The following is a 14,588-nucleotide window of genomic DNA, read 5'->3' as shown; positions in this document are numbered from 1 at the left end:
GAACAATATTCACTACAGATTAATTCTAAATCCAAGTATATATATCTCCAATCAAGAAAGTTCATTAAAATATGCAAATTGGGAATTGACTGAAATGTTCTCATTAAATATGCAAATTAGGAATTGGCTGAAGTAAAAATGTTAAATGACTTTCAATAATGTTGTATCATAGTATCTTTAACGTAAAAAGCAATGCGTCAACTTTGGTTTACTCAAGACAGATAAATATCCTTAATTAGGAAAGTTCATTAAATTTGCAAATAAGGAATTGGCTAAAGTAAAAATGCTTAATGACTTTCAATGTTGTATCATAGTATCTTTGATGTACATAGCAAATTTCGTCAAATTTGGTCTAGTCAGTACAGATAAATATCCCTAATTAAGAAAGTTCATTAAATATGCAACTTGGGAATTGGCTGAAGTAAAAAAGTTTGATGACTCTCAATAATGTTGTTTTATAGTATCTTCAACATATGTAGCAAGATTCATCAACTTCAGTCCTAATTAGTGAAGTTCATTAAATATGTAAATAAGAAATTGGCTGAAGTGAAACTGCTTAATGATTTTCAATAATGTACATAGCAAGTTTCATCAACTTTGGTCAAGTCAATTCAGATATATATATCTAGTTAGGAAAGTTTATTACTGTTGTGTGAAGATAAGAATGGACAGTGAAATTGATCTAAATGTTATCACACTTGTGTAATTGGTTTGTAAAGTTGTTTCAAAACTTGCCTTAGAAGTTGCACTGACTTGTTATAATTGCGGTGAAAATCAGAGAGCTTTTATGGACCCCTAATAAACACACACCATGGGAGTACACTTTGCGGTGCACTTCACATATGCAGAATCATATTACATTCCTTACCGCCGCCCTGAGTGTCACAGCCAAGTCAGTGTCTAGTTGTCATTAGACTCTTGTTGTCTTCGCACTGTACGAAGTTCTTTGTGCAAAAAAAATCATGATCCGCGGGAAAAGAGGTTTACATACGCCAGAAGCAGTACGTGAGAAAGTTCTCGAAATGTACGTGGATGGAAAGTCATTTCGACAGATATCAGCGATGACCGGCATTGGCAAGTCATCAGCGTAAGACATGCTGTGAAAGTCATCCTCAGAAATGAAGACGGGCACTATCCGTGTTTGGGAATAGTACGAGAACTCAACTTTGAACATATACTCGGCCATGGCCACTACTGAAATACAAGTGTGTGTACACTTGTAGGAAACATTTATCCCACACATAGACACTAATCAGTTCCTACCGCCGACAGGTTTTATTGCTTTACTTCAGCAATTACAGCTGAAGCCCGCTGTGAAACAACACTATCATCCGTCTGTTCTTTGCCTCAAGTTAATTACAAGTACTGATACTGCAGCAAGTTTTGGAACAACTTTACAAACCAATTACACAAGTGTGATAACATTTGGATCAATTTCACTGTCCATTCTTATCTTCACACGACCATAAATATGCAAATAAGTATTTGGCTGAAGTAAAAATGCTTAATGACTTTTAAAAATGTTATATCATAGTATCTCTAATGTACATAGCAAGTTTCATCAATTTTGGTCAAGTCAATTCAAATAAATATCCCTAATTTCAAAAGTTCATTAAAGCCCAAATAGCTGCGAATGTTTAATAAAAATATTCTTAGTTTTCCAAGAGTTTTCTTTGAATAAGTCCCATTAGAGACTAAAAGAGTATATAGTGCTGCCATGAATTTCAAAAGTGGCATGTAAATTCAAAGGTTTTAACGTCATTTTAGATTTCCCGCCATTTTAAATAACTAATCATATGACAAAGAAAATAAAGATTACAACAACAAAATGTTGGCCATCCTGTGTTGTGCATTCAAGTAAATGGCATCATGCTTGTTTCTAGTATGATCATGATGTGTATGTGCAGGAAATACTGTTTTTTATTTTTCCGTGAGGGTGCCATTTTATGGGTGTGGCACCCGTTTATTATTAAACCTGTTAAAACGTGTAGGCATGGTCCAAATCAGCGAGCACTGATACTTCTATATATGTCCTTCAGTTAGAACATTTACATGAACAAACTTTGGTTTGAAAATAAAATCATGAAAATAATGCATAAAATTAGCAGCTATTGGGGCTTTTAACATGCAAATTAAGAGTTTGATGAAGTAAAAATGCTTAATGACTTTCAATAATGTTAAATCATAGTATCTTCAATATACACCAAGTTTTGTTAATTTTGATCAAGTCAAATCAGATATATATCCCTAATAAGGAAAGTTCATTAAATATGCAAATTATCCATTATCTTTTATGTCACCTCTTAATATCTTTCACAGCTGATATATCTTGGTGTGATCAACATTTGTAGCAAATCTTATCAAATTGTGTGCAGTCATTGTGAATATATATCCGTTTTTTCTAAAATCATTAATTATGCAAATGAGCAAAAAGTAAGCAAGCCACACCCACCAAAAACTTATCAGTTCTTGCCATTTGCAAACTGAATCTATGTACCAGATTTGATTCTGATCTGATGAACCGTTTTTGAGATATTGAGTACACAGACAGACAGACAGACAGACAGACAGACAGACATTGCTGCGACATATGCTCACGTGTGTCAACACATGAGCAAATAAATAGCAGACATTGTGTTCCATTATCAAGTATAGTGTCGCATAATTAACATCAGCAGAAACAATAAAGAAATCAGACTTTCAATGTTATACACGCTGGAAAAATGAAAAATAATGACTATCTGATGATGTCTGTCTTTCGGTACCATTTTTCTTAGCACTTCATTTAATGTGTTCATATCGCTCATTTTGGAAAAATTTTGGGTGCCCTTATGTGAGGAAAGTAAAAAATCCTTGCTCTTTCACACAACTCATAAACCAACATATTGTCTGTCATCTACATACTTTACTATCTATGCCATCATATCTTTCACAGTTTTTAATGTCAAAAAATTTCTAAATATATATACGGCTGGTTCAAGTCGCAGAGTGCTGTTGTTTTGTACAGTAGTATGTATTCCTTTAATTATCCAATTGTCACCATATTTAATAGAGTAAATTGGAAATTCAAAATACTTCAACTTTACCTTCCAAGTTTGCCATTGAAAATCTAAAATTATCCAAATTTCCTAAGCTTGGTGTTGGAGGTGGTGGTGTTGCTGGAACTGGTAATGGTATAGATGGATTATCATCACTGCCACCAAGTTGCTGAAGGAGCAATATTCATATAAGATATTACTCAGCACTGGTTATAAACATCAGATACAATGTATGAGAAGTCATTTTTAATATTACCAACAGTACAAAGCAGAAAGGGAAATACAGTGCGGTAACAGCTTTATCGAAAATGGATTCAGATTCCTACTAATGGCAATGCTCAGCAAACTTTATTGTCGTATAACAAGAATTTCTCTGGATTAAAGGTGGCAGACATCCCTGTAGTTCACTTTTATTCAATAACACAATCATAAAATTAACAAAACTGCATTTCACAATACTGTAAACAATATTTTTACTCAGAGATTTTTGAACTGTCATGGTGAAAGTCAGGAAATATCAGTATCACATTACGAGTAATTTCATTGCAAACTTCCACAGCTGACATTCATTCTTGCAGTCAATTTTTATTCAATAAAACAATAAAAACAAACAAACAAACATGCACTTACTAAACACATTCTGCCTGGTATAAATACTTGACCTGACATATTCTAGTTCATTTTTATTCATTAAACACCATCAACAAAAACATACATGGCCGTCCGGCAGCCATGTTGGATCATATTAAATATTCAAATGTAAGCTACAGAGTGTTGTCCTTGTGCCAAGTTTGAAAGACATTGGTCGAAACCTGTCTGAATATTGGCTTTAGACCTCAAATACAAGAAACAAAATGGCCATCATGTGGCCATATTGGATTAAATCACAAAATAAATTGACGTGCATATGTATGACATAGGAAGTAATCCTTGTAGCAAGTTGCTCCAGGTAATTTAGAAATTTGCGTGAACAGATGCAGGGACCGACGCTTGGACATGACCAATTCTATAAATCCCCCAGACTTTGTCTGTTGGGACTATAAGCACATCCAAGTTATGGAGGTGATGTTGTAAGGCTCATGCACATTTTAATAACAAACGCAGCCGCAGGTTCGAGGTCTGGCATGCAAAACTAATTCTACAAGTGAATCAGCTAAACAAACATCTTGGATTCAGCACTAAAAGGTCAGGTCAGGTCAGGTCAATCAATGAGGACTTAAATTTGAGCACTTTTTCTTTTTGTGATCCTTATCTTGTGTACTGTTGCTTTTAATAAGCACCACAAAAGAACATTTTCCACTGGCTGAACTATTGAAAAGTTATTAATATTTTACCTTGGTCATGTTCTCCAATTCACCAAGCCATGTTCCTAGCATTTTATCCAAATCCTCTTCCTGGTCACTGTCCATCTCTGCATCCAAATCGTCAGAAGTTTCGTCACTTAGGTTGTCAACTGATGCTGCTGCATTTGCCCTATAATTTGCAAAAAAATCAAAATGAATAAATTTGCACAGTGATTATGTAATCTATCATTGAAGTTCAACATCAGACCCTCTAAGATTCTATGTTCTCTTTTACAAAAGCATGTACCTGAATGATCCGCAAATATCCCTGCACTTAGCACCACTATAAAACTGAATATCCATCAATCCTCTGACAACATATCGCAGAGTACATACACACAAACTAGTAAACAGTGTAGCTCCACTGTAAAAATTTTTCTCAGAAAACAATCACGGAAATTATCTGATAATTTCTTGCTTCCAGAAATTACAGGAACAAATCTGAATTAAGACATAACAAATCCACAAGTACATTGTACATTTGAATACTATGATAACAGCAATTTCAGAAGGTAACTGCCTCCATAACTTGGAAATTTTGTAAAGATTTGAATAAATTTGAATGAGATAAATCCTATGAAAGTGTAAACCAGATAAGAAAGCTATCTGGGAAAAGCTTTAAGAGAAACAGACTTTTCAATCAATGTAAAATTATTTGCCATCCATCAAGTTGTGCTGCTAAATTAAATGTCAAGTTTATGTTAAAATACAAAAATGTCTCGGTACAGACCAATCAAAACCTCAACATAGTAAATACACTGAAACTGTCTGTGGACAACTTATTTTGAATTTGATGGCAAAATTAGTGAGTGGGGGGGTGGGAGGGGGGTGGATGTCAGCATAACAATTTTGAATTACAGATTTCTTTTTAACAAAATGGGTAAATTTACAAACAGTTTTCAAAGATCAGGGAGAGCACAGCTGAGGATAAAAATTGTTAGTGACAAAATATATATTTACAAATCATGAAACTGTCTGTGGACAACTTATTTTGAATTTGATGGCAAAATTAGTGAAACCTGAAATTTAAAAGACTGCAAAGACATACGGTACTTGCACACATTAAATTTAAGGTAGAGACATACTTGCATGCAGAAAAGGCATTAGTGACTCAAGGTCAGCACATATGGAAACTGTACATCGGACCCCTATAAACAACCCCAAATGCTTCACAAAAGAAGACACATACTATGTTCTACACATATTATCTCAAATTAAAGTTGAGGTCATTTCAGAGAAACATCTTTCACTATCATTTCCTTGCTGTTTCTCTGACTGCTGTAAGTTATTAAAAAGTTGAAGCTTTGACAATACTGGTATTTCCATGTACTTCACCTCCGCATCCTCCCTTACTATGTTTTACATGCATTACATGCATATTTTATTCTATTCAGAATTTTTCTTTTATTATGTAATACAAGATTTGTCTAATTTATGAATATGGCTGCTTTAATAACTGACTTTGTCTGGTAAGATAATTTACATAAAGAATGAGTCGATATTTTTCAGAATTAAAAAATCTAACAGATTGCTAGGTTACTTTGAACTTTTTAGATCTGCTGTTGTTATAGTTTATATCCAATTGGACACCACTGCTGTATTTGTTGCTGGCTGTTTGGTCATTTACACTCATGAATTTTTCAAGAATGTTCACCTTTGTGTTAGTGCCTGATTTTATGCTTTATTTGCATGGGAAAAAGTACTGGAAACACAGCAGACATATAATCCATACCAGGGTGGGTATACATCGGAAACCTAATACCTTGAACTGTAAGTATCCAATAGCTGCCTGTCTAAAATTACATGAATGTTTAAATTTTGTCACCGAGTGTCATTTGCAACATCCATACCAACACACAGTCTGCATTGTAAATGTTGTTACCTTGGAATTACACTGGAAACTTAGACATTGTGAAAAAAGCCATATCAACAAAGTACAAATTGCCTTTCTTGGTTGATTTCACATTTTCAGAGCAAGGTGTATGCTGCGTTCAATAAAAATTTGAAGTTTATATGAAGATGCTTCAAAAAACTGACCATTTCTGTATTGTGACTCTGTGAGTGGTTGTGCTTGCATGAATAATGTAAAATTAGTTGACGAATCTGAAGAATAAATCAAACAAGTAGACTCGCAGAGTAATTATTTAAGTCATCATTGAACTGAGTAAGCTGCACAATGTACACAGATTTCAGTGCTATTGCCAGTGTCATACCTTTTGAGATTGCTTGATACAAATTTATGTCACACATACTATATCTGTGATGAATTTGATGATCTGTGTGATCTACACAACCAGCATGTACAACCTGCCTAGTCCCTATAGATCAGGGTCAAACTTCATACAGAGAGGCCAGTCAGGTCATCTGTTCATTGATGCATCCATCTAAAGTCATTACTCAAACATAACTCCACTAATTTTGAAGTTGACTAATTGTAAATTAGTTCATAATCTAGCTGATAAAATGTGTGTTTCTCACTTTTGTTTTACATCATGACATCTATATCTGTACATGCATGCATTTATCACAATTTGTTCTGTTCAATGATCACATTTGCTGGTCAAGCAGTAATTTGGTACAAACTATTTTTCTGTGTTGCCATTCCTCAGACATACATATGCATCAACACCAATTCAAATTTCAGGCAATACTGCATGCAGTTTGCTCATAATCTGCTAAAATAGTGTTCCTCACTTTGTTTTACATTATACTGACCATATGTCTTTATCAGATACTCTATACAATTATCATTGAAAACAAATTCAGTACTTTTGTTGTTCAAAGCAATGCTAATCATTTTTCACTTTATCATAAAGTCTCAGCTGTCTGTGAATATATCAAATAATTCTGCTATTTATCACACTTTAACACAGTCATTGTTTGCATTGTAAAGGTTCATTTCATTCCATGGCCACAGCGAAGGTTAATCATACTGATACAGTCTGACATTCACACATGCACATCCACAACCACGGATTGAGCATTTAGTGTCTTGATTCGTTTTACAACAAATTCACAAGAGGAAATGACAACCTTGGAACAATTCATTTACACACATGTACCAGGCTGCAGTGTTGGATATTAAAAACATTTCTTAAAAGACCTCTTACATATTTGTAATGCAAAAAATCCTGACCCCATGATTTAACATAATAATAATCAACTGTTATCCATTACTGAGCGATAAATAATCTAAGAAACATCAACAATCTACAATCAGCACCATTGTATAGAGCTTTAATACTGACCTTCAGGAAGTTCGGTGTCCCACTCCCATCCAACAAATACAACTTTCATATGAGAAGGAAAAGACCCCATAACATGTTGAATAATACCTAACATACAGTACCCCTTAACTTAGCACACCAATGACTATGTATGTCTTGACACAAAGAAATTTCAATTGACATGTATTTTAGAAATGAAACAGTTCATATTGAGAGTACTTTAAAATATACTGGTAGACAAATCTATAAACTTCTTGGACAATAAAGAGAATATGACAATTTCTACATTTTAGACAGTGAAAATTTACACAGGTCATAATGTCACATAGTGATAATTGGGGTTCAGATCATTGCAGCACAAGAAGGCTGTCCTAAACAACATCGGCCCAAAACCATTTCGCACCAAGAGCACCTAATCGCAATAATTCCTTACCCTATGCTACTTCATCCGAACTTCAATCTCTACCAAAACCACTTTGCCTAAAGTGTCAGCTTGTCCCAAAACCACAATGGTCACAGTATAATTATTTTTACGTGTAACTTGTATGTACATGTATTACTGTGTCAAGAAAATTCGGCTACTATGAATCTTTCTTCACCATAAAACCAAATGCAATGGTAAAATAACACAAATATGCCTGTGAAAAGACATGAACATGTATAATCAAAACCCTGAGAGTATTAGTGTGGTGATAGGATCTGGCTTTGGCAACATCCATCTTCTGACATGTTCATAGGGATAGCAGTCCGGGTCAGCTCCAAAATTGGAGACTCATTATGATAATGTATTCCGGCATTCAGCCAATCATCGACCAGATTACATCATTAATAAAGTACAGGTCACGCTGGGTCACAAATTACCCACCAAGTGTGATCGGCAGTTTTGGGCCGCTTATTAAGCCCCTGTCTTGTGAATTTCGACGAATTTCGACAGTCAACATAATCCACGTGTTCTGCAGAAGGTCATGTCCAACAAGGAGTTCGATTAGTGAACAAATATTCGAAATATTGACGATTCATTTCTACCCCCAGTTTATCGATTTCGCTCAAGTACCGAGAATCATTTTGTGGATGTTCGTCATCTCTATTAGAAATACTGTTATAAAGGTTATTTGTGTAGGTACGCGTATAAAATTTTGCAAGAAAGAAGAGCAATGTCAGAGCTTTAAAACGATACCTGTTTTGTAGTTGTCAAACGCAGACTAAAAATGGTACGCGATTTTGAAAATGTGTTGACAGAGTGGCACACAACTGTTCCCCATAAGGTAGAATTTGTATCGCTGCCATCTCCGATACAAATGGGGTATTCTGAACGATCTGTGTAGGTACACGATTAATATTTCGCAGGACTTCAAGCCAGAGTCTAGGAATCACAGCGATATATGGGGTTTGGTTGTCTTAGCCAGAATAAAACTGGTACGCGATTTTGAAATTGTGTTTTGACAGAGTGGCCACACAACTGTTCGACATTATGACAGAATACGGCGCGGGAGTTCGACACAGTATGGCGTACGTAACGAAGGACGCATGTAGAGGTTGCCAGGAAATATAATTTTTACTGATGGCGCGCTGGTCGCTGATTGGCTAATGAGAGGGGGAAAATATTATGGTATAGCGTCTCCAATTTTGGAGCTGACCCGGACTGGATAGTAGAAGCTGCAAATGATGCCTTGCACAGCATCAGTTTCTCAAAATCTGTTCACTTTCAAGACTGGTTGTGGGAAAAGATAAGTGATGAAATCTTTATGAGCACTGGTTATTTTTGTTATTTCAGTCAGCAACAGTTTTGAGAAAAATGTGGCTGTTTTGGGAGTAAAATTGTTTTAGGGCTAAGTGACTCTTAAGGCAAAGAGGATTGGTATCAGGTTATTTTCGAGTTATTTTGGTATTATGATGTAGTATTGGTGCAAATGGTATGGTACAAGGTGGTGTGGTACAACTTGCTTTTGGTGCAAAGTGTCTGGAAATCTGATAACTTTACCATACAACCTATCATAAATTTTACGACCAGAAATATGACCTACATTCTTTCAAAATGAGAAAGAAATACAATATCAGTGAAAATAGACATTGTATAATAATATGTTCTGTCACTTCAATATGAAGAATGGTAACATTTTACTTTGATTTATTGCCATATTGCAAGCTAGACGTGCCTAAATGGGTGTCAAAATCATGAAAAACGAACAACAGTTAACAAACTGGCTACTTATAAAATCAGTTAGGTTAGTCTTTCAGGTACATGTTTTGGGTATTGAAAAGATAGTTTAAATAGTTTATGAATAGGAATACATGTATTAACATTTGATGGTAGAAGAACTCTTCGGACGGGACAAATTTCCACTGAGAAGCAAAAATGAACCTAAATTAATTATTTTTTATTGTAATTTTGATTAGAATATCTGTGTCTTAGCTGGAACCCATTTTTCAGACAATGTAGATAGCTTCTCATTATGATAAAAATATAATGCAACAATTTTAGGAAGATATATCTACAGGAAATATAAGTGTCACGTTGTTGCATTTGTTCCAATAACACAAAAATGCACATTTGCTAAATCAATCACTGTCAAAAAACTTTAATGCAAGCAGTATTAACAAAAATTAGTGAAAAACCTGTTTAGTATTCATAACAAAGTTATACTGCAATCAGGAAATGAATGGTACAAATACTCTTCGGACGGGACACTCAACTCTTCGGACGGGACAATGAGATGTCTGATGAAAGTCAAAGGCACAAAGTTGCCAACTTTTGACATTATTGTGTTTATTTTTTTTTTAACATTATCTATGTTGTTCTATTCACTGAAATGGGCTCATAGACCAGTTGTTACAACTCAACTCACACCCTTTAATGAACATTGTGCATGATTAACTCATTGAATATTTTGCTTTATGGTAAAAAGTGTATAATGTCATTGTTCATGTCATAATCATGTATTGGGTGTGAGTTGAATTGTTACAACTGGTAATTGAGCCTATAAGAGATAACAGGAGAATATAGTTGTTTACTTTGTTCACATTTGCAATCCAACTGAAATTTTGGCCGACGTAAAATAATTGTCCTTTTGGAAATAGATTTGGGCCGCATCCGCACTTATCCACACTTCCCGGTACCAGAATTAGGGCCAACGTAAATTTTTACCGTCCTTTGAGAACTCTGGCCTGTCAAAGTTCAAAATGGCGGATTTGAATAATGGCACACTGTTTCTACTGTTCAGGATTTTCCTGCGTTTTTTATGCACAAGAAGGGCATATATGACCACCACTCGCTCTTTTAATCATCGGAGAGATCTTCACTATCTATTGGATGAGCGTAGGGTATGTACGACGGCGGTGGAGAAATAATCAGTGCGCGGCATTTTTGACGTCGTCGTTAACCAATGTGTCTCTTACGTGCACTGTGAATCGAATGACATATGGTCTCGCTTGTGGAGCAAAGGTTGGTGGGAAAATATAGTTCTGCGTATATGGGATGATAAAGTTGAATTGAAAACTTTTGATAAGTGTAAACTTTAGTTTAAGACGTCGTTTGTTTCGTTTGTTTCGTGAATACGATGACTAGTTCAACTTCGATCCATTGCGGAGAACTGGTCAACTGGGACCAAGGCCGACACAAAGTGTCCATACACGCGAATTTGCGTCAGCCCAAATTTTGTGTCAGCCCGGAACCCCCTTCTTGACGGGACCAAACTATGTCGGCCCTAAGCTGACGCACATTGGTTATTTTACGTTGGCCCAGGCCCAACACCGGTGCTACACCAAAGTGGTCAATCTGAATGACACATGTTTCAAGTAAACTAAAAGGACCAAAATAATGTCCAAAGTTGGTGGCTTTGTCTCGTTAAGTTGGTTACTTGACATCATCCATACAATAGTTAAGTCATTCAGCAATATTTTGTAACTTTGGATAGGACGCTCAGCTCTGAGTGAGCTCAGCTTTGAGTGAGCTCAGCTCTGAGTGAGCGTATTTTGTTTGTGTTATGAGTTCAATAATGTTGCTCTAATTTCAAAATATTTTTCATGACAACAAAGCCATGAAAGTGGCACATCAGAACACCAAAAGTTTTTTCATCTAAAGTACGAGCAAACAAATACATTGATCAATTCTAGTTCTAAAATATGAAAGCTGTAACAACAATTCATTACACATTATAAATAAGAAAGAGAATGACAAGTGTTCATTTGACAAAAAACTACAGTATAAGGCAAAGAAATGGCCTTTATATTCACAAGAATCTATCCCTGGGCATTACACTGTGAGTGGAAATGCCTTTTACTCAAAGATTGTCTGCAAATGCCTTTTGAAGGACATAGATGTAATTTTTGATGACGTTTTTAAGTGTTTCTGTTCTGTAAATCAACTGCATATTCTTGTCCTGGTTCAGGTTCCCAAATTGTTTTGAAATGCCCAGAGTTCAACTTATTACTTCAGCCAATAATTTTTTTATTATTTACAATTGAATTAGTCTGGACTAAAATTCAAATGTCAACAATAACAATGCTGATATCAGCTGTGTTCACAAGATGAACATTGAACATTTCATAATGCCTCAGGCAAGTGATTAAGAAAATACAGTTGATATACATGCCACTTTATGAAACCATGCAGGGTATTGTAAAGCTATTACAACAATAGTTTATCATGAAATGTGATTTATTTCTAAAATTTGGATGAATTTTCTGGTGTTACTTAACATTTTGTATTGTGTGCATTTTGCTCTTCGGACGGGACAGTCTGAACTTTTGAATAAATTTTAATTTTTACAAGGTAGAAACAATGCATAAGGATATTATATATGCAGCATTATTTATCACTTCATAGTATTTTTTTTCATGGTGAAGTTTTTTGAAATGCATAAACAAAAGCGTATAGGCAACAAAATAAAGTTTCACTCTTCGGACGGGACATTTTTAAATTTCTAAATAATTCTAACCTTGTAGAAACTACAAACAATTCAGCAATCTATAACTATGTTGAATTATTTACCAATGTGCAATTGCTAATTGTGATGATATATTTACAGGGATTGTATCATGGAGAACCAGCTGGTATTCCAACATGTGTCCCGTCCGAAGAGCTCTTCGGACGGGACACATTTTGTGTTTCGGAATTTGGTTTCCCTTTGTAACTCAGGTCTATGGATGTAAATCATTTATATATTACAAACAGCAACTCTTGACATCACTCCGAATTCAAACCAATTTCTCTTCTTATCTCAGTGTTCTTTCTTGGATTTTCAGATAACATTGTTCAATTTGGCACCGTGTTTCGGAAAAATAGATTTGATTACATTTGCCCTAAAATGAACATGAGAATAGCTCAGGATCAAGGAGTATTTATAAAATTCTGAAACAAACATGACTGCTTACCATTGTTCTTGGTTGATGTTCACTCACCATGGTCACAAAGCAAATGAGATCTCACAGATTTTCAAACATGGTTTTTTTTTGTTTTTTGTTACACATTACATACAGCATTGCACTTGGGTAATTTGTTGCACACACACAATGAATTCAACAGACCCTGATTTTTTTGTAAGAACACCTTGAACTGTCTAACACAATGGACACAGAAAAAGAAAATTGTTCCATATTCCTCAAGTAAAGGTGACCTTAATAAAAAGTCATGGGAAAAACTCTACAGCAGTTACAACTGAAAAACACCATTTTTGTGACCTTTGAACCTGTACAGGAAAAAAATTAATTACACGTTGGCATTTAAATTATCTCCAGTAAAAAATCATAGGAATCCCTAAAAAATAAACCTTCATTTACATTTCAAATAGAACATCAAAATAGGGAATTGGACCAAAAACCCACTTTGACACGTTTAGCTTGCAACAGCCACATACTATTTGGATGCTATTGAGGTTATTTCTGTTTCTGATAGAGACTGCAAGGTAACCAAACCATTTATGAATTTATCAATAAGATTGTTTTTAATACTACAAAACAGCGCTAATTATTTTTAGCAAATTCATCCAAAGGTACATCAAATACATCAGCTAAAATTGGTTTGTACTAATCAGGATTAACACATAAACACATCCAAGTACAGAACACATTTGAACAAGTCATCGTTGATGACACAGTCCCCACTTGTTAATGGGTGCTTTGATTACAGGTCCTCAGAGAGGATAGAGTCCTCTTCATTAGGTCTGTGATAAAAATACTTTTGAATAAATTCGCTTGATACATGTCTGAGTTGTAGTTCAGGAGATGAAAAAATCGTAATAAAATGGCCACATGGTGGCCATATTGGATCGAATCACAAAACAAATCAATTTGCATATGTATGACATAGGTCAATGTCTTTGTACCAACTTTGAATAAAATCTGTAGAAACATGCCTGAGTTATGGCTCTGTACATGAAAAAATCGTAATAAAATGGCTGCCTGGCGGCCATATTGGATCGTATCACAAAACAAATTGACGTGCATATGTATGACATAGGTCAATGTCCTTGTACCAATTTTGAATGAAATTGGTTGAGATATGCCTGAGTTATGGCTCTGTACATGAAAAAATCGTAACAAAATGGCCGCCTGGTGGCCATATTGGATCGTATCACAAAAAGAATCGACATGCATATCTATGACATTGGTCAATGTCCTTGTACCAACTTTGAATAAAATCAGTTGAAACATGCCTGAATTATGGCTCTGTACATGAAAAAATCGTAATAAAATGGGCGCCTGGCAGCCATATTGGATCGTATCACAAAACAAATTGACGTGCATCTGTATGAAATATGAAGTAATCTTTGTAACAAGTTTAAATGAAATCGCTTCAGGCATCTCTGAGATATCTGCGTGAACGGACGCACGCACGCACACACGCACGGACGCACGCACGGACATGACCAAACCTATAAGTCCCCCCGGACGGTGTCCGTGGGGACTAATAACTAATGGAACACAAACTTTTAATGGCAAAATTTTTTTATCGAAAACTGTACACTGAATAGCTGGTATAT

At 35.2% G+C, this 14,588-nt stretch overlaps 1 protein-coding gene across 8 annotated transcripts in view; it reads right to left on the bottom strand.

Moving 5' to 3' along the window:
• LOC139141358 (amyloid beta A4 precursor protein-binding family B member 1-interacting protein-like) overlaps positions 1-14,588 on the bottom strand; it is a 76,555-nt gene that overhangs the window by 49,169 nt on the left and 12,798 nt on the right. For 7 of the 8 annotated variants that reach the window (XM_070710997.1, XM_070711002.1, XM_070710998.1 and 4 more), the window contains exons 2-3: positions 4,373-4,511; positions 3,087-3,207 (exon numbers count right to left, since the gene is read on the bottom strand). In XM_070710997.1, the coding sequence (XP_070567098.1) occupies positions 3,087-3,207; positions 4,373-4,511 (260 nt within the window). Of the gene's footprint in view, positions 1-3,086; positions 3,208-4,372; positions 4,512-7,629; positions 7,693-14,588 lie in introns of those variants that run through there. The other variant, XM_070710999.1, reaches the window with a different exon arrangement.

This window comes from Ptychodera flava, chromosome 9, assembly GCF_041260155.1.
Source record: "Ptychodera flava strain L36383 chromosome 9, AS_Pfla_20210202, whole genome shotgun sequence".
Taxonomy (NCBI): domain Eukaryota; kingdom Metazoa; phylum Hemichordata; class Enteropneusta; family Ptychoderidae; genus Ptychodera; species Ptychodera flava.
This window is presented reverse-complemented; position numbering and strand designations above follow the sequence as displayed.